General features: G+C 49.6%; 2 protein-coding genes across 8 annotated transcripts in view; one reads left to right on the top strand and one right to left on the bottom strand.

The window, feature by feature from the left end:
• The window catches only part of CCDC117 (coiled-coil domain containing 117), a 292,218-nt gene that overhangs the window by 146,469 nt on the left and 125,008 nt on the right, over positions 1 to 20,741 (top strand). The window lies entirely within an intron of this gene.
• The window catches only part of TTC28 (tetratricopeptide repeat domain 28), a 120,447-nt gene that overhangs the window by 13,281 nt on the left and 86,425 nt on the right, over positions 1 to 20,741 (bottom strand). For 6 of the 7 annotated variants that reach the window (XM_061370903.1, XM_061370904.1, XM_061370905.1 and 3 more), the window contains 9 exons: positions 14,695 to 16,036; positions 13,793 to 14,316; positions 12,257 to 12,366; positions 11,854 to 11,983; positions 11,226 to 11,444; positions 9,029 to 9,194; positions 6,386 to 6,526; positions 1,072 to 1,216; positions 306 to 485 (listed from right to left, as the gene is read on the bottom strand). In XM_061370903.1, coding sequence (XP_061226887.1) covers positions 306 to 485; positions 1,072 to 1,216; positions 6,386 to 6,526; positions 9,029 to 9,194; positions 11,226 to 11,444; positions 11,854 to 11,983; positions 12,257 to 12,366; positions 13,793 to 14,316; positions 14,695 to 16,036 — 2,957 coding nt within the window. Of the gene's footprint in view, positions 1 to 305; positions 486 to 1,071; positions 1,217 to 6,385; positions 6,527 to 9,028; positions 9,195 to 11,225; positions 11,445 to 11,853; positions 11,984 to 12,256; positions 12,367 to 13,792; positions 14,317 to 14,694; positions 16,037 to 20,069; positions 20,176 to 20,741 lie in introns of all 7 variants that reach the window. The other variant, XM_061370909.1, reaches the window with a different exon arrangement.

The following is a 20,741-nucleotide window of genomic DNA, read 5'->3' as shown; positions in this document are numbered from 1 at the left end:
GCCCAGTCAGGATTCCTATCCCAACATCTTGGGTGAACAGATAGGTAAGAATAGAAAGCAACAGCCTTAGCCCAGGTCCCTTTGAGGGCTGTAGCAGAGCTTACAGCATGAAGAAGATCCCAGCCCCCACCTACTTCAGAGCTGAGGTGCTCAACACTCTCACCAGGGCTGGGAGTGCCTCGGCAGGGCAGCACATTTGGGGCTTCTGTTCCTGTGCCTGGCTGCTGCTTTTCTAGCACATGTAGGAACCTGCACCCCACACGAGAGGTTCTATGAGAGTGAGGATTTATAAGGCAATGTCAGACCTTGGAGCTGGGATTCAGCGACTGGATGGATGGCACTGCAATGAGGCTAAAACGCTCGTAGAGGTACTCATTGGAGGAACTGCCCTTCAGGAGAGCAAAAGGAATGAGGTACAGTTCTCCCTCCAGAACCAGGATCAGTTGGCGGTGGCGGCCAACAGGCCCACTGGAATGCATCAGACCCTAGAAAGAGAAGAGAGAGAATGAGCTCAGTCCTTTCACTCCAACCAGTGCCCCACCTGTGCTTCCCAGGGTTTGAAAATACCCACATCAGAATTACGCTCCATGTGACCACAGATGTGACAGGTGAACCCACACTGGAGTGGACACATCTCTACAGCTGGGCTGTGCTCACCTCTGCACAAACAACCCCACCGAGATGAACAAGCCCCGAGTGCACTGATAGGCAGCACAGACCCCGCACAGCAGCTCCTGCTGCACCACAAAACCATTGGTGAACACCAACCACCAATGTCTTGCCAGTATTATTGTCATCTTATCCTTTGAAAGAGAATCTTTTTTCTGATACTGCATTTCAAACTAGCAGTTCCCTACATGGAACAAGTGGGGTTCACACCGTGATCCACCAGCACAGCATTCAAGGTCCCTGGCTTCCACCTTCCGACACAGCCTGTCTCACCCTCTGGGAAGACCAAGTGAAAACCACCACGCTTCCGATACAATCCCCAAGCTGCCTATTCTTGCTTTCCCACACTGACAGGGAATTTTGGTAAGTGAATCTCTGTACTTGTCAGCACCAAAGGCTTACTCCTTCCATAGGTCCTATCAGTAAGTCGTAGAGTGCACGGAGTGGGGGTTTGGTGAAGGAAGTCTGCCTCCTTGGGAGAGATGATGTTCCATCCTTAACAGGAGACATGGTGCTGCTGAACAGACTGCTCATGCTCTGACAGCTCCTGTGGGCAAAAGGCAAGTGAGAGGTCAGCTGCAGAAATCTGAGGTCCACTGCAGCTTGTCCTGACTTTATAACACTGACTTCATTCTCCCATTCAGCTTCATACCACAATGAACAACAATAATAATGGCAGGGTGAAGCAGCTGCAGACAGCGTATTACACTGTTATGGAGCTTTTCTACAAACTCAAGTGCCTGATGTGATGTTCACAGTTGCTACTGCATATGAATGTACCGCAGTGGTGTGCGGGCAGATGAGACCCATTAACAACTGACTGCAATCACAGGAAGATTTGCACTTGGTTTGTGCACCAACTAATCTAGCATGGCACCAACAGGAACTGTATCTACAGGTAAACAACAAGACATGAAGATTATGCCTGCACTTGCTGCCACTGCTCTGAAGGGCTCCATAAAGTCAGATGAGAGAGCTGAGCTGGAGCCCACTTCTGACATCCCCACACACCTCTGCACAGGCTCCTGGCATCACCAGCCACCAAACACCATCACTCTGGGGAGACTGAGATGGCTACGGAAAGTTACTGCCCTGCTGAAGCAATGATGTTGCCCCATTCTGGTTGCACTAATCCAGCAGCTGTGCTCCCCAGAAATGTTACCCTTGGCTTGGTGCCATGAACAACCATTTTATGGGAAAAGGATAACTTCCCACAGTTTTAACAGGTGGGCCTTAAAGAAAGAGCAGAGCGGGAAATAAGTCATTGCACAGTAACGGCAATGCACATCCCTCCAGTCTATGCTGTGGGTCTAGAAGGGCAGGGACACCTCACTGCTCACCACCGAGCAGGCAGAGCCCCGGCCCAAGCAGAGCAGCCCAAGCCTGCCCTCCACACGCGCAGCCATGTGCCAGCAGGCGGCACTCGGCGCCTCCGCTGCTGCCAACCCCGGGATTCACTGCAGGAAGCAGGGGCTTGATCACCCCCATGCGCAGAACCCCTTTCAGCTTGCTTTCACAGCCAAGCAGCTCCAGATTTATTCCTTCACCACTCGGACTGCTTTTTATTAGAGCAAAAGCAAGGGAGCATCATAAATCTTTCACATCTCTTCCCTGTGTGTTTGTGTATACAAAGAAGAATGAGAAAATCCACAGGAGGAGGATGGACAGAGATCTTCTCTAGCAGGCAGCACAGACCTGGGGCCCTGGCCAGCCCACTCCATCCTCCCAAGCCAGTGCAAACAAATGGCTCCTGGGTGGCTTGTCAATCTGATTTTGAGCGCAGGTGATTTCAGTGGGACAAGAGGGAGACTTGTCCATCTTTTGGACAAAAGCCCTTCTCCAGAGCACCCATGATGGCTTCCCACTGATTGTTTCTACCCTGCTCTTGCAAGGTACTGGGCTCCCCTGATTTCTGGGGCAGTAGAATCTCCCACTGGACATCCCTGCACAGCGTCTGCAGTGCTGCTTATTTAACCCTTTGTGTAAGGCAGGCTGACCTGCAGCAAGCAGAAGAAACAGCACAAAGGAAACAGCACAAACAGGGACTCAGGACTGCAGCATGGATCAGCATTAACTCTGCTTCCGTCCTTTGTCTGGGAAATGCAAGAACAAAGCAACAATCCCATGACAGCCTCAGAGAAAGGGGGAGAAAGCCCACGTCCTGCAAGCCTTGAGCTCAGACTGATCTGGCCTAGCACCAGCTTTCCAGGGCCTGGCTCTGCTTGCCAAGATGAACGTGGCTGGGCCTGGGCAGGAAGGAGGGACTGACCCCAGCATCAGCACAGAGCTGCTCTGGCCTTGGCACTCATCGGGACGCTGGACAAGTCAAACACTACTCGTGACCAAGCACAGCCATCCAGGAGGGCTGGGAGTCAGACTGAACTGCTGCAGTGGTCCAACAAAGGGCATCCATCAGGCCCAACCCTCTGCAAGCCTTCCTCAAAAAGACTATTCCTAGAGATACAGCTTGGAATCCATATTCAGGGCCTTGACACACTCCCAAAACCGAGCTGTGCGAAGCTCCAGAAAGCATTCAGATATGAGATCCCTGCGATGTTTCTGAGGATCTGCAATTATCTCCAGAACCCACCAGTGGCTGCACAAAACCCACAGACCACCCAGCACTGTGCTTGTGTGGTCTGTACTTGGGCAGCTACAGTGCTGCACCCTGCATGGAAGAGAATCACACAGATAGGAGACGCCCCAATGCTGCTGCCCTATCTGCCCTCCAGAGATCTTTCTTTATCCCAGGCCAGCCAGCACCCCTGGCACAGCTGGAAAGCTGCCCAGTGGGAAAGGACCTGGGTGTGTTGGTTTACAGATGGCTGAATATGAGCAGCTTGTGCCCAGGTGGCCAAGGGCAATGGCATCCTGGTCTGTAACAGTAATAGTGTGGCAGTAGGACCATGGCAGTGATTGTGCCCCCTGCACTGGGCACTGGTGAGGCTGCACCTCGAATCCTGTGTTCAGCTCTGGGCCCCTCACTCCAAGAGAGACATTGAGGTGCTGGAGCGGGGCCAGAGAAGGGCAGCGGAGCTGGTGCAGGGCCTGGAGCAGAAGGGTGATGGGGAAGGGCTGAAGGACCTGGGGGGGTCAGTCTGGAGAAGGCTCAGGGGGGACCTGATTGCTCCCCACAACTGCCTGACAGGAGGATGGAGCCAGGAGGGGCTGGGCTCTGCTCCCAAGGAACAAGGGATGGGACAAGAGGAAACGGCCTCAAGCTGCACGAGGGCAGGTTTAGGTGGTATTTCAGGTACAGTTTCTTCCCCAGAGGGTGCTCAGGCCTTGGAACAGGCTGCCCAGGGCAGGGCTGGAGTCACCATCCCTGGAGGTATTTAAAAAGATGTGTAGATGTGGCACTGAGGGACATGTGGGCTTGGCAGTGCTGGATGAATGGCCGGACTTGATTTTAAAAGGTCTTTTTCAACCTAAACAATTCTACATTGTTCCTTTTTACAAATTCTCACCAAGTACCAGTTTACCTTTTACAAATTCTCACCATGCTGCATTGCAGTAACTGCCCTTAGGGAAGTGTATTTGACCCTCTGAACAGCATGAAGGCTGATTCTCATGTTTTCTGCAGGTGCATGGGAAGAGGACAAACTGCATCCCCATGATGGTGGAGAGGCCATAGAAAAGGTGGGGGAAGTATATGCAGGTACAGACAGTGATCAAGTCCCTTGCTGGAGCAGAAGATGACTAGCAGGGAGGAAACCAGATTTTAACCTGGAAACCCCAAAAAAGTCTCAGATCTCTGAGGAGCGTAGAAAACATAAGCTGCATTAGACATGAGCAACTGGGACTATCCTGGGGGCTCTATCAGTGGCATCCACAGCTTAGGCAGCTATTGCCCAGTACTGAGACCACAGCAGCATCCCTTCAGTGCTTCTTCCTCCTCCAAAGCCCATGTCTTCTCAGAAGTTCCTTAAGCTGACTGCCATACCCCCATGGTTTGGCTTTTCTAAGTAGAACTGCCCAAGGATCTTACTATATTCTGCTTACAAGCCAGGTTACCTGATGACAGCAGCCAGAGGGCACCCATCCCAAAACCAGGGGTTTCCTTTCAGTCACCCTCTTGTTGCCAGACATGGAGACTGGATGGCTCCAAACAGTCCCAGCATCTCCAGGGCCTCATTTTCTAACATGGGACCTTAACAGCATGTGCAGTTCCTGTGCGTGAGGGAACTTGCACTGGCCCCAAGCCATGGAAACTCCCTTGAGGATCTCCAGTATTCAAGCACAAGATGTGAACATGCATTCAGGCCCCACATGAGGAAAGCAGGGCCTGTCTTGGCAGTAGGAAAGACAAACTCTCATTCTCAGCTCCAAGCAGGCCCTACTTCTCTTCATCCCCTGCAGTGCAGAAGCCAAAGCAAACAGGCTCCATACCTTCAATCCCTGCTTGTGAGCCACAGTTCTACCATCATCTGAAGCACTAAAGCAGCAACAATCCACTCAGCACTGACCTACAGCTACATGAACTCACTCCAGCACTAGCTGCAGAAAAAACATTGCACAGAGGTGGTGAGCTGGAGCGTAAGGCTGCAAGATCAAAGCTTGTGCTCTAACCATTCAATCCTGTTACTTAACCAAAGTCTAAGAGCACAGAAATGCTCCCATTTTATTTCTTAATCTGTTCTGCCACGTGCAAAACAGACGCAGCAATGAGCCCCTTGGTATGCCCCATCTGCAGGCAAAAGGTGGGCAGGCAGGCAGGTCACACAGCAGTGTCTTCTCATCCTCTTCACCTCAGTGCTCATGGTGAGAGCGTCAAGGACGTGGCTGCTTCTAGTGCTCCTCCCAGTGCTTTTGTGAGGGTGCTTCTAGTTCAGTGACCAAGCTGGCCCATCCGCGAGCTTCTCCTAAAAGCTGCAAATCAGTTACCTGACAAGGCACCTGAGGTAAGCTCCTGGATGTGGGCTCAAGGGAATGCATTTAGCTCCTATGGAGCAGAAATACACAAATGCTGTATGGCTGGCTCTGCAGTGTTCCTGGGGACTAGCATTCCCTAAAGCAGAATCAGATCATACTTTCCCCTGTAATCAGCGGGTCATTCTCCTGTCCTTCTAAGCCTGAGGAACTAGCAAAACATCTTGGCAATTCTGGGGATCTGCCTGTTTGATCCAAACCTCACAAGTACTCAACAGTTCAACATCAGTGCAGCAGCTCGAGCAGAAACGCATGTGGAGTCTGGGAAGAAAAATCAGGGCAATTGTTGGTGCCAACAGGCAGCTCCCAGTTTCACAGGGATGCTGTTACAGCTCACAAGCTCCAGCAATAGCTCACAGCACTGCAGGCTGATCACATTTCTTTTCCATCTGAGAAAGGCCTAGGGTATCCTGTGTTCCCAATCCATGCTGGAGCACAGATCCAACCAGAAACCCTGTGGTGCATCATGAACACAAAAAGACAGAAGGGAAATGCCTACAAGCCCCTCTGCTCAGAAGGGGAGGGGGATGCACGGTACTAACACACAGACCTTGTTCTTAAGAAAGATGCTTAATGCTCCCTTTACATCCACACTATGAAGAATGAATGGTTACTGCAGCGTGAAGGACAGTACCAGTTTGCTACTCGGTGCCCCTATAACTTGGGGCAATAGGGAGAGCAGGAGCAATGGCACTAGCTGCACCCTAAGCCTGCAATTTAGAGAAGCCCATCACCAAGACATGTCATTGTGCCTGCTGATCCCCACAATGCAGTGCTGTACTCTCACCTGTTCAAGAGGTTGTTCCTGCTGACCATCCGCAGGAAGCCAGTCGGGTCAGTCATTGCATTCAGCTTGTTATTCATCTCCTCAAACTGCTGGTCCATGATATCCCCAGCTTCGCTCTCGGTCTCACTGCTGGCACAGGCTCTGCAGGGGAACAGCAGGGTGAAGAACTCATTGATGCAAGACAGAGCAACAGCTTTGTGACAAATGCTCAGCCAGGCTGAGGGAAAACGCTCTTTAGACAAAACTTCAACCAAATGCTCTCAATTTTTGACTGGTTTGCATCACCTCCTCCTGTTAGGCATACAAGAGAGTAACAATCCCATCCCCTCCTCTTCTCCTGGGCTCTTCAAGGTTTAAAGAGCAGCACACACTGATAGAAATACAGGATCCAAGCTCCCATGCACTTAACAGCATTATGGAAGGTCATAGCACTGAAATTTGAACACACAACTACAGTGAACTTAAGCAAGCAATGAACTGACAAGTCAACCAGCAATTTCCATGTGTGCTGTATGTATTTAAATCCCTCTGGTCTCTGCTGGTAGGCACAGAACAGGTTCCAGGGCCTGCAGATGATAGCTGCTCCTGGGGTCTGGTGTGCTGGAGTGCAGTGGCAGCCAGCAGTGCTGTAAGGAAGTGCCTGATTCATGTGGGGAAAGGGTTTCAAAGCAGAACATGACCTTTGCCCACACCCACATGGAACAGACAACATTTGTTTAACTCCCTGCATATAATTTTGAAATGGGCAAAGAGCTCCTGTCTGTGATCATACCACACCAGCCCCATGATCTCAGAGACAAGCATTAAACCCAGAATCCTTAACCAAAACCATACCACTATCATCACCATGAAGAGAGCAGGAAGATGACATCACAGTAAATTAAAAACTCATCCCTGAACCTAAAGACTGAAGGACTCCCTTCGCTAGGAGGAGAATCTGTGGTGATAAATGGTTAATGGGACTGAAAACAGTGTCTGCAAATCTGTTACATGAGGCCTAACTGCAGATTTCGGTTGTGTATATGCATGTCTACAGGGTGAGATTCAACCATCAACATGTGGAGACAGATGTAATCTTCCGAATCACGCAACCCTGATGCTTTAGGAGACGGGTAGATGGAACCAATTCAGTCCTGATTTTTTCCCCCCTCGTCCTTCCTGTCAGGATTCACACCTTAGGTGGAGCAACTCTGTTCTCCCAGAAAGAACAGAGTGCTCATGGTGCATGTGCACATTAAGACAGAAGCACTAACATCGGGAACACATTTGCAAAACCCAGGGAAGGGAAAGGCTGGAGGGAGCAACTCCTGTGTTTCCTTTAATGGGAATCACGCAACTCATTTTCAAGCAAGACTTGAAACACGTCATTCAGGAGGTGTGACTGAAGCTAACAGAAGCGGAAGTCTCAGAACTGATTTTATGTAAGAATCCCAAAACCTGAGATACTACCACCACCAAAGATCAGCCACTTCTTAACTGTGATACTCATGTTAGCAATAATGACATTATTATGATCACTGGATAGGCAGTGCTCACAGGCTCGCAGATTCTCAGGGGTTTAATATGGAGGAAGCTACTCCTCCATTTACATCTCTTCCCTTATGTTTCAATTACTCAGCTGGCTGAGTGACCCTTTGCTTTTTCTCAGAGTCCTTCATAAAAATCCCAGGCTAGCAAGCAGCTTGTTACTGCTCACAGTGAAATGAATAATCCAGTCAGCAATAAAAAAATACTGGTTTCCCTTCAGAAAGCCACCTTCACAATCATAAAAGTACAAACCCAAAATGCATCCAACCAAGACACAACTGTAAATCCAGTATACACAGACATGAGGATCCCTGGAGATGAGTTGTCTTTCACTACTGGTTTCCAGCTGTCTCAACATGATGAGTTAAGCACATGCCCATCTCAGCAGCACATGTTATTTCCAACACTCAGTGCACACGGGACATCGGTGGGTAACTGCACAAAATGGCAAGCTCAGCTCGAGTTCAAGACAGAGAACGTAAGTCCAACATGACTGCTGACTGCCGTCTTGCTGTGCCAGAGCCACTGGTTTGGCTGCCAAAAGCAGCAGCTCACCTGTCCATGCCCAGAATCCACTACAGATATCACCAGTATTTCAATCACATAAGATCTGCCTTAACCAGACTCCATCCCTGAACCCCTGATCTCACTGCGTGACTGAATCTCATCCTGCCCCAATGGCAATACTAACTGCTCAGGGATCCTCCAAAGGAACTTCCAGACTCCAACGTCATGCTCAGATATAGAGGCTCAAACACCACATTCACCAGGAGTTTTCAGAATTGTAGTGTAGGTTTCTTTAATCTGTTTTTATCTTGTATTGTCACTTACAAATAATCAGTGCCATGGTTACAAAAAGCCATCTCACCCAATATACAGATTCATTACCCAGCCTACGGGTTCAAACCTTATCTGCATATGCTTACAGAGATACTTGGGGAAAACAGCCATACATGAAAAGATAAAGCAATGTTTTTTGTTGTCCAGTGAAAATTTGCCCATGCTCTAACTCTCAGTTCTCAGACTGCTCAGCCCACCAGCTCAGCCCAAATTGCTGTAAACTGCTTTCACAGGGAAAGTGGGAATCAGGATGCCAGATCCCCCATCCCAACATACCGGGTGTAGTAGGACTCCACTCCCAGGGCCTCCCGCACACTCGAGATGTGCTGTTCCAGGGCAGAGTTTGTTACTGTCTGCAGGGTCACGCTGTTGGCTTCATGGAAGTCCCCGGCATGCTCTGTCAGGCTGTCACCCAGATAACATTCATGGAATTTCAGAATCCCTGCAAGGCACCAGAATCACATTTGATTTTTGCAGGGCAGACACAGTGCTCCCAGCAGCTGGTTAAGAAGGTGGCACAGCCCCAAACATTTGGCATTTCCAGGACAACTGAGGCGCAGCATTCTGTGCCATGGCTCCATAGGGCTTTCCCAGCGTTCTCTATTAGAGTTTGGCTTTTAAAAATCTGGTTTTGTACTTTGGAGATGGTGGCTCAGAGGTACAAAAGCAGAGCAGTACCTTTATGCAGTGCTCAGAATGAATCTGCTATTGCAGCACTCTCATAAATTATGAAATCATAAAAGCAGCTACCAGAGTAATTCACATTTCAGTAAATGTACATGAAAAATGCTTATTAATAGCCTCTGATCACATAAACTGAACACACAAGGCTCAAACGCTGAACAGGAGTGTTATTAGTACAGCAGAGTCTCCTCATGTCACACAAAGATTTTCTTTTCACCCATATGCATGAAAATACATTATATATAAAGAAAGAAGAAGAAGGATTAATGCATAGTAAAATATTAAAAGACAGCTTTCCACAGTGGGTAACCCAGCTAAATGACACTCAACGTTTTGCTAAGAATTCAACTATTACTGCAAGTAAAACCTTTCTCCACTCAGACTGGCACATCCTTCCTGATATAATTAATTCTACAGCCTGTGATCAACAGTAAAGGCTGCTCTGGATGCCCTGTTTGCCTCAACAGCATGAATTATTGAACCAGTTAAGAAGAGAGGAAGAAAAAGGAATAAAGCAACTCCTGCAGCAAGAGCAGCAAATGGATAATCAGTGAGGAGGCTCTAAGGGTACCATCTCAGTGGGATAATGAGGCTCTTGGGCTGTCACAGCAGCTACTCTCTGTCAGCACTAACAGAACAAGAAGAGGTCATCAGGGCTGGGCTGGAATCACTGCTAAAGAGCTCCTCAGCAAAACAGCTCAAGTGGAACCCTTGAAGCACCACAGCTCCTCTCCTCCCCAACACCTGACAGTGGCTTTCAGGAGGCAGTCACAAACCCATGCACTTGAAGGGTGCAACTGTATTTTTCCAAGACCCAGTGCGGGCAAGGAGAAGACTGGCCACAAAGCCTAGTAACAAACCCCCTACCTCTGATCCACATCATTTCAGTAAGCTCAGCTTGAGATTAATACTAGACAATTACTAACATTTTACTGTGCAAACTGCAAGCCTGAGGAGCCAGTTAGTGACTGGCTGCATAGCAGGACACCACCATCCTACATGCATACATCCAACATTGCAAAACTCCTCAAAAAGCACATCTTCCAATCACTGTTGCCCCATCTGAAGTTAGGCACATGTCAATATTTACTTCCCTTCACCAAGCATTTCTGGTGTAATCTCAATAGTGCTTTTTATCACTTTAGCTGTGTCACGGCAAAGGGCTGCAATTATTAAATTATAGCCAGAAAGAACTCATGAAAATTTGCAGTCACCACTTTATTAGATAATGAAGAGCAGCTGCCTGCAAAGAGCCTTTCAAATTAATCCTCCTTGCTTCTCTGTGATAAGTATTCCCACATTCAGATGAGGAGAATTCAGAGGATCAGGCAGTTCAATGGCATATCAGGAAGTGGGGACGCCCTTCTGTTTTCTGCAACCCACTTCAGTGAATAAATGTCAAAAGCTTTTGGAAGGATAAAGCACAGAAATATAATTAAAGTAGGGATTCTTATGCATAGAAGATTCTGACAGAGCCAACATACTTGGAATCTCATTACTGCTCTGCCCTGTGGGAAATATATACAGGTTGGAGGCTGAAAATGGAAATATTAAACCCGTGAAACATTTCCATCTCCAGGTCAACATCAAAGCCCTGAATAAGCACTTTTATGTCATTATTGCTGCAGCTATGCCACAGTCTTCAGTCTATTCAGCTTTAAGGTACTGGATAGAAAGGATTCCCTTGTACATTCACTCTGGTCCCACACTTATTCCTAGCTACAAATGATACAAAACTCTCCCTTTGTAAGGCTTGTTCACGGGCTCTCATCTCCAAGCAGGACCTCACCTGCCCCAGGAGCCAGCAGCCAGCTGTACAGGTAACCTGCAGCCAGTGAGTAGTAGAGAACAAGTCCCCTCTGGCCATTCACTGTCTCCAGGACCTGGTCAATGGTCACCGGAGAATAGGGGTCAGAGTCCTGCTGCCCAGTCTGACGTTCCACGAGCAGGTCAGCAAACGCCCTCGTTCGGCCTCTCTCTGCTACTGCCAATGCTTCATCATGGTGACCTGAAAAGACAAAGTCATCTTGGACCTGACACCAGTGTGGTCTGCAGGAACCAGGACAGCTGCTATCCCAGTCTGGACTAAAACCTGAGGAAGCAGGGTCACAGCACTTCCTTCTGAAAAGAGTGGCCTCTGCACTGGAATACAGTCCCACAGATCATCCTGGCTGCAGGCAGTAACACAGTATGTGGGAAAATGAGCCACAGAAAAGCAAAGGAATGGAGGAAGCAAGAAGATCCAAAGGCGCCCAAAACCCAGAGCAGGACAGCCTTATTTATGCTCTGGCAAAGAACTGCTGTGATGTGGACGGCTGGGGAGTGAAGAATGTATCATGAACTGCTGCCCCACGATATCAGCTGAGCTCTTGGCATGAGCTTGGCATTAAGACTCACCATGAGATGGCAACTCTTACCGAGACTGACAAGTACTCGCTGCAACGCCTGATAGGAGGATGTCTGCAGGTCAAAGAGTGACAGCTTGTAGTCTGTGCTGAGCTGCACCTCATGCCGGATGGTTTCAAACAGCGCCGAAGCCCGGTAGAGCTGGGAGGGAAAAGAGCCACAGTCACCTCCCTACAGACACAGCCCAGAGCCCTGGCTGGGGGAGCAGGAGGATTCAACACACCCTCAGGCAGGGGCAGTCTGCCTCCATCAGCCCCTCAGGATGGCAGCACCCCAGCAGAGGGGAGGTGACTTCGAATGGAGCCTGAGCCAGAGTCAGCTCCTCCAGAGGATGCACCAGAGGTTCCCTCCCCTGAGGAATGACCCACAGGGCTTAGAGGGCACAAGCCACCAGCACAGGCAGAGCAGGTGTACCTGGTGCTGAGACTCTTCCAGGTTCCCACTCGCCCAGAGGGAGAGGCCAAGGCCATGACGGATTTTGGCTTCATCTTCTCTGCGTCCCAGCTGCTCTGCCAGCCTCAGCCCTGAAAGGAGTCAGAGGGAGAGAGGGCTGAAGGGGAGAAGGGCTCCGGCAACCCAGGGGAGTCCTTCTGTGGGCTCACATGGGCCCAGGGCAGCTGTGGCAGGCGGGAGCTGGAGCAGTCCCCTGAGACACACTCAGTAAGCCCCTTTGGCAAGTCTGACTTTCAAACCTTGAAAGCCACACAGACAAAAATCAAACTGAGCTGCCGAACAATGCCATGAGACACCTCCTGCCACATTACTGGCTCGTTTCCCACCAGCTTTCTGGGAGGCTCTGCATGGTTCCTGTACCAAGACAGAGCAAAGGGCAGGGTCCTGGCGTGAATGACCTGGGGCTCATTTCACTTCCAGCAGCACCTTGTGTTGTCCCCACTTCCACCACGCTCCAAACTTCTCACTTCCATGGGCTCTGCAAACAACAGGGATGCTTCCTCTGAGGCACCTCAGGCTTCCCACAGCTGGGGAGCAGGGCCCTGGCCACCATCATGCAGCTTGGCTACAGGTTAGCCTCATCAGGCTCCTCAGGAATTCTATGTCACACAAGGAGAAGGAGCTGTATTCAATTCCTCCCAACTGAACTGAATTCCCTCAGCATATGGAATGTTGCCAAGGTCAATTTCAGGAAAACCAGACTAACTGATGTAATTAATTCTTTGGCTTCCAGCTTCTTACAATCCAGCTATGCTGCTCATCTACTCCATCAAAGAGCCACCCCCTTGAACAGACGCTGTTTGCATGCTGGGATCCCCTGCAGCAGCACAACTCAGAAGTCAGCGCTGGCCCTGGGGCTCAGCAGCAGCAGATGGCTCCAGGACTCTGAGGACCAAACCTCCCCCACCTCCCTGTCAAACACAACTTGCTCCCACTCACACCTTAGCGGACACTTACCTGCCTGGTCTCCCTCCCACCTGAACACAGAAGGTAAAACCAGGCGGCTATCAGCAAGGCACACATCAGTTAAGAACTTCTCTCAGGGTCGGCCAGACCCATCATGACCTGACGTGGTTTTCCAGAGCCAATTCCTGGTATGCAATGCTATTCTTAGAGAATTTTTACACCTTCTAGGCTCGGGCACAAACCAGCTTTATAAAGAGATTGTGCCAGGCACAGTCTGGATTAAAGCTCGGAGCTGAGGTGCCCCAGGAAAGCACTGATCATGCCTTGCAATGCTTTGTCTATAGGACACCAGGAAAGCTCTGACTGACACGATGCGCTGAGCACAACAGTCCCCTTGGACAGCTACTCACACGGATGGTCAGCAGTAGCTATGATGTCTGCAAGAGCTCGTGCATCCAAGGCCACTGCCAGCCACACACATCCTCTTAGTGCCACGCTCACAGCACCTCGCTTCTCTCCATGTCTCCAGGTTTCCCTCCTATCCCCCCACATATATCACTACATGTTGCGCTGCATAATTCAGCTTCTTACCTTCCTGCAGGTACATCACAGCCTGAGAGTAGTTCTGCAAGGCGTGATGAGTCCTCCCCAGGCTGCTGTAAGACACGGTTTTGGCTACCAGGTCGTTCATTTGTGCTGCAATGCTGAGGTGCTGCTCCTGATAAACCACTGCCCTCTCATAGGTGCCCAAGGACTCGTAGGTCAGGCCCAGGTTCCCGTAGGCTCGGCCTTGGCAAGCGGGGTTGTTGGTCTCCTCTGCAATCTGCAGGTCCAGCTGGTGGTACTGCAGGGCTGTGTCGTACTCTCCCATCTGCTGGTAGACGCCCCCGAGCCCGCAGGCAGCATCGCTCTCCAGGGCCCGGTCCTTCATCTCTCGAGCAATGTTGAGCTGCCGCTCCAGGCAGGAAATGGCTTGCTCGTAGTTGCCCAGCTGGCTGTGCAGGCTGCCCAGCTCCCCGTATGCCTGCGCTTTGTTAAATGCCTCCCCCAGCTCATGTGCCACTACAAGCCTCTTCTCAAAGCACACCAGAGCCTGCTGCAAACTTCCCATGGCCCTACAAGGAAAGAAAACAGCAGCACTTATTTTGCCAGTATTTTCCTGAAAGCAGATGTTTTGCCATTTTTTCCAGAGCCCAGCTCAGGCCTTTCCAGCAGAGACAAACGCTCCCTTCAGGAGACATCCCCAGCACCTTTGCATCAACCTCCTTCTTCTGCCACCCTGTGAACTTCTCTTCCTCTCAAGGCAGAGCAACATCAGCTTCATTGTTTGAGCCAGTAGCACAGTCCTCAGCACCTAGAGGACTCTTACTCACTCCTGTGCCACATCCCCCTGCACGTGTACAATGGTCACACAAACACACCCCATCAGTAACACAGTGCACCCATGTGCACTTCCCCATCTGTCACTAGAGTACGTGTGGAGTGTTCCTTACCTGTGCCCATTGCCCAAGCCCCGGTAGGCCTTTGCCTGATCTTGCATGCGGTTCAAGCTCTGAGCCACGGACAGGTACTGTTCATAGTACTTGATAGCCTCCTCAAAATCTCCCAGAGCCTCGTAACAGTCTCCCAGGTTCCCGTATGCTCGGCCCCGATCTAACACAGACTCATTGCCGCTGAGCTGCTGCAGCATGGCCAGCTGCTGTTCAAAGTAGCCAATAGCCTCCTCCATGACATTCATGTTCATCTTGGTAATGCCCATGTTACCATAGACCTGGGCTTCTATGCTGGGATCCTTCAACTTCTGCCCAAGCTCCAGCTGTTCTTCGTAACATTTGAAGGCCATGGTGTACTTCCCAAGTGACATATACACTGCAGCAAGGTGTCCGTGTGCTCTGCATTCACCCAGCATATCTCCCAGCTCCTGGTACACCTCCAGCTCCTGCGTGTGGTAACCTAAAGCCTTGTCACACTTCTGTATCATTCTGTATGCAGAGCCCAAGGCTGCGTAGGCACTGGCTTCCAGTCTCCTGTCTTTAACATGATGGGCTAAGCTCAGCTGCTGCTCATAAAACTTTATTGCACCATTTACGTCTTTTTTACAGACAGAAATATCCCCCAAGTTCCCCAGAGCTCGGAATTTGGCCTGGGAATTGTTCAGAGACTGAGCCAAGGACAACAGGTACTTTTGACACTCCTCTGCTTTGCTGAAGTCCATCAAGGCTTTGAAGGCTAGACCCAGGTTGCAATAGGCTTTAGCTTGGCTCAGCTTGTCATGAAGATCCTTCGCTAAGGCAAGGTCCTGCTCATAGTACTTAACAGCTTCCTCATAGTTCCCAAGGCAGTAATGGGCATAGCCAAGGTTATGGCAAACCTTCCCCTCCCCTTCCATGTCCTGCAGCTCTGGGGACAAGCGCAGGTACTGCTCGTAGTAAGGGGCTGCCTGCACGTACTCTCCTCGTGAGCAGTGGAAGTTGCCCAAGTTGCTGAGGGCCCGTGCTTCACTCTGGATGTCTCGCAGCTCCCGGGCAATGTTGAGATGATTCTGGTAGTGCTGCAGAGCACGGTCATGAGCACCCAGCGCTTGATAAGCAACTGCTAAGTTCCCATGTGTGGATGCCTGGGAGGCACGGTCATTGACTTCCATGGAGATCTGCAGCTCCTGACGGTGGTACTTGACAGCCTGGTCGTACATGCCGAGCGCGTTGTAAGCATTGCCCATGTTGCCATAGGCCCGGCCCTGGGCTGCGTAATCGCTCAGCTCCTGGGCTATGGACAGATGTGCCTTATGCAGCCGCAGCGCAGTGTCGTAGTCGCCTTTCATCTGGTGAATGATTCCTGCAAAACAACAGACACGGGCTCAACAAAACCACTGCTCCACACAACGCCCTGTGCAGGACCGCACCATGCCAGGGGCTCCCTGCAGCCCGGCCCTTCCCCACAGCACCCAGTGCATCCCCAGCACGGCCCTTCTCACGTGAACCACTTCCTTGCTCCTAACAGGCAGATCCCGGAGCGTGTATGACACCTCAAGCACAGAATCACAACAACTGTACATCTTGGCTTATAAAATGCCCACTTTCTGTTTTAATCATGCTGCTTCCCCTCACGTCCCACACTGGTGGTACCTGCTGGCTCCAGAGCTCAGACTCCACACGCTGAACAAGGAAGCATTTGCATTTGCTTTTCAATTTCAGTCAAATCATCCTGTACTTATTAAGAGACAGGAGCTCTGACTCTGGCAACGTTAAAACTTCTGCTTCAACTGAACTCTGTGCTAGTAATACACGTGGCTCCTCTGCAAACACTTGTGAGCGGGCCCAGAGATCCAGGAGCCACTGAGGAAGCTCCTGCAGACACCGACCCTGCAGATTCATCAGTTCCTTGATACCTGAAAACAACTTCAGGTCTTTCCCTGCCCCTAAAAGGAAACGGCTTCCAATTTCTATCTCCACATCACACCCATCGTGTTCAGGGGGAAGGGATGTGGAGGATCAGGATGCCGCTGCCCTCCCATTGCTGGCCAGTGCGGCATGCTCTCATCAGGCCTGTGCACCAGCCCTGTCTTGGTTTGAAGACAGAGGTTTTCCAAGTGAGCCCGGAACATGAGGGCTGAAATTTGCTTCCTCGAGGCAATTTGGACCTCGCAGGGTGAAACCCCAAGTTCCATTACATCAGCACGAAGCACTGTGGCTGCGTTACCTCTGCTTGTCACAGCAAGTTGCTCAGAAATCCTGCTCACTTTCCTAACAAGGCGTCAGGACGAGGCCATTTAGAAAACAGGGGCAGAAGAAACGAGGATCCAAACAGCAGACGCTTGGCTGCTGCTGACAGTTCACTTCTCTCCCCCACACTGCAATCATGACCAGAGCTAGAGCTCATGGCAGGAGGGACTTGGATCCCGGTGTCTTAGTCCACCTCTTGCCCAAATCCTTTCTCAGCTTCAACAAAGCTGGAAGGATGGGATTATTATGGAGGAAGGATGAGACAACCTTATGTACCAGGGCAACAAGAATGGGCTGATGAAAATCAGCAGTAAACTTAAGCACAGACATCTACTTCAAAACTACCAGAGCAGAGTAATCATCTGGAAACAGGAAGAAAAGGAGATACCCAGCAAATTATTTCCAGTACAGAAAGGCACATCCCCACTGAAGAGTTAATTTAAAGACCAATGCTGGTGTAACAACAGAGGGCATGAATCCTAGAAATTCTTTTCACTATCAGAGCACCAAGGGTCCAGAACAGCCTTCTTGTTGTTCTACTGCCCTACAGTAGAACAACATCACTGTAAAATGGAGCGTGGTTAAGTTTTTCTGAATCATGGTATTTGTATTACATGGCATGGGCAGTAACAGGAGACTGGATTCAGCGTCGCTGAAGGCATCTTCCTCTGTTCTCAGTTTAATCACTGATTCCCTGGGTAACTCTGAGCTTCTGCAGGCTTTCTGGGAGAGTATCTGAGGCCAGCAACAACTACTCATGAGCCAAAGAATTACCCCAGGAACCCGGACATTCGCTATTGTTGGAGCACACACTGCCTCAAAAACATGCTGTTTGCCTCCCAAGAGTTGTGTCTGCACTGCCATGGTGCTGCAGAGCACACAGACCACTTGCTCTTAGGCCACCTGCTTGAAGGTGCTTATGCCACCAAGCCATGACATGAGCAATGATATCCCAGCCAGAAGTAGCTGCTGCAGGACAGGGAAGAACTCATCAGCAAGCCTCTCTATAAAGCACATTCACAGATCATTTCCTTATGCTTCATCAATCCCAAGTGTGTCACTCTGAGAAGTAAAACAGAGCCTTAATTCTCAAGGAACTGAGTAGGAAAAACGCCACCAGGACACTGCCAGCAGCTCCCAGCCACAACCTGCTGAGGTTTGCAGATGGCAACAGGCTGAAACAAAGCCACAGACAAGGAGGAGGAAGACTGGCCAGGAGGAACTCATGCAGGCCCTTCCCACCACAAGGCTAGGAACACCCCCCAGATCTCACAGAGACCCCAGGGACAGAGTCTGCCAGCAACGCACCACACACTGTCTGCCAGTCCCTGCTCAGCCTCGCTGCCCTCGCGCCTGCAGTGAGAGCCCTCACCCAGCTCACTCCCTGCTGCTCAGTGGTGCCCATCATCCTTTCTGTACAAGCTGCCATCCCTGCCCTGATTTCCAAGCATCCTGCTCTGTGTCTCTCTGGCAATTATTTTTTCCCATCCTCAGTCTACCCTCAGCTATACACTAAAAGTTCTTACCAAAGCCAGATTCAACCCTGGCTCTGGACTGCAGACACGTGGCTTACTCCAAGGGGACACTGACTGCACTTTGCTGCTGGTTCCATGTATGTCTTATCTGCAAGCCATGTCAAGCACAAACTGTTTCACATTCTTTCCCATGTCCTGTGCAATGCAAGCTCCTTCACTGCAATCTCTGGCAACAAAACAACTGCAAGAAACAGACCAGAGACCTCTTAGGAAAAAAAGAGAGGCTCATTTTGGGCAGCAAGGATTCTGCTCACCTGGAACATGCTATAATTACTTTAATATCCATCTCCCTAAACCCAGATCAGTTTCCAAGCCGACACCTTAGAAACCAAGACAACACCCAGGAAGGTCCAGCCTGTGATATGGTGCCTCTATTATTCACATGGCACTGAGATGGGAAAATGTAGGCTGAAAAAACAATCTGCAAAGCTTCCTGCCTGCCAGAGGGATTGGAGCAGCATGAATTCAAGTTTCTGCATGTGATACATTAAAAGAATGTATTAAGAGATAATGTCAGTAGCTTGGTGTGAAATCCATACTTTGGCTTGCAATTTCTCTTGTGCCTAAGGAATCCTTCTAAACAGCTCTTGTACTAGTATATCTACTGTTGTGTGCAGAGTACAAGATGCTCAATCAGGCTGAGGTTTCTCTGGCCACCTCTGTATCACCAGCTTTAAGATGTGAATCATACTCCTGTCACAAAGTTCCTTGCCTTATTTTTCCATCTCAGCTGTCTTACCTTCCTTGGATCAGCACCTCTCATAGCACTGGAGATGATTTCAGGAAATACTCAGCTGACTTGACAGAGAAGAAAAGTCTTTGGTATCCAGTGTCTTTTAGGAGGCCCTAGTGAGCACACAAGATGCCATAGCTGAGCCTCAAAGGGTAAGTACCCTGAAGAAACTCCACTTCACTACGAAGAACAAGAGAAACCAGCACACAGTGAACCCTTGTTAAAATGCCATTGACAACTCAAGTGCTGTGTCCACAGGAGTGGTGGATAAAAGATGAGGATGCGAGTGAGAAGTCCTACACTCACTGTAATTGCCACTCGCCCTTAACATGGAGAAACTCACAATGGAGGAAGAATGCCAAGGATAATGACCCAACCCAAACTCTCTCCCACTGCACTTCATACTATACCTGAGGATAGATATGAAACTGAGTATCTAGGACTGGCAATAATGGGAATTCCTGCCCCAAGACACCAATCTCTCCTGTCCTACATGATGGAAAAAGAAAATGGGACAGAAAGATGGCAAGTCAGACAGTGAGCACGGCTTTGAAAGGCAAATGGCAGCCAGAGAAATACAATTTATACTAGAGGGTTATTGAAACAGCCCACACTGCCATTCTCTGGAGAGGCTATGGATGGAGTTTCACCCTGGAAACTATGTCCACCATAAAAGCTGCTCTCTACTGTAATCCCTGCGCAAGCAAATTCCCAAAATTTCATCTAAAAAGACTGAGGTTGCTCTTGGGGAAAAAAGGAACCTGGTAAGAGACCCCACACAGCACCTCCTGCTGTGCTTCCATCATTTGCCAGCAGTAATTACAAAGGACAGCCCAGGAAGGAAAGGTTCTGACTTGGACTCCAAAATCATCACCTACCAAATATATTCTCTCTTTGTGCATTCCTCAACAGACAAAAATGAGGTTCGTAGATGGATGGGAGATGAAGCCTTCAAAGTCCTAAATGTTTTAGTCATCCTCTTTACTGCCAAGAAAGGAGAAAAACAGTGAACAAATGTTTACCAGGAGATACCCAGGACAAAACCAAGTAGCATAACAGAGAACAAAGCCGCACTCTCCTCACCCTTGAAGCCTGCTGTCACATTACTTTGCTCGAGCTGTCACCCATCTGTTGTGGCACTTAAGAAAGAAGGATCCAGAAACACACTGTTGCATCAGCATTTGGACTCATTCTTACAGCTAAAATCATTGACTTCCAAGTAAAATAGAGTCTCCTGGACTCTCTGGAACAGCACTTAGAAAACATAGCACAACAGACACAAGACAAGAACCCAGCAGACATGAAGGGAGATGGCCAGAGACAGCCTTTATAGCCTTGCATCTAATATAAAGCACCAAAGCGGGCACAAGTTACATTAATTCACAAGCTTTCCTTCCTTAATGATGAACACAGATTTGTGTAATCTGCCTCTGCAAAACACAGATTTTCCCAGTTCAGGCACAAATCCTGGGGTAAAGGTTGGACTTGATGATCTTGAAGATCTTTTCCAACCTGGCTGATTCTATGGTTCTGTGAAATCGGTACGGTAA

This window comes from Neopsephotus bourkii, unplaced genomic scaffold (genome assembly GCF_033783945.1).
Source record: "Neopsephotus bourkii isolate Nb327-2 ecotype Australia unplaced genomic scaffold, CSIRO-AGI_Nbou_v1 NB_1542, whole genome shotgun sequence".
NCBI lineage: Eukaryota > Metazoa > Chordata > Aves > Psittaciformes > Psittacidae > Neopsephotus > Neopsephotus bourkii.
Note: the sequence above shows the minus strand (reverse complement) of the source record. Positions and strands in the feature narration are given on the sequence as shown.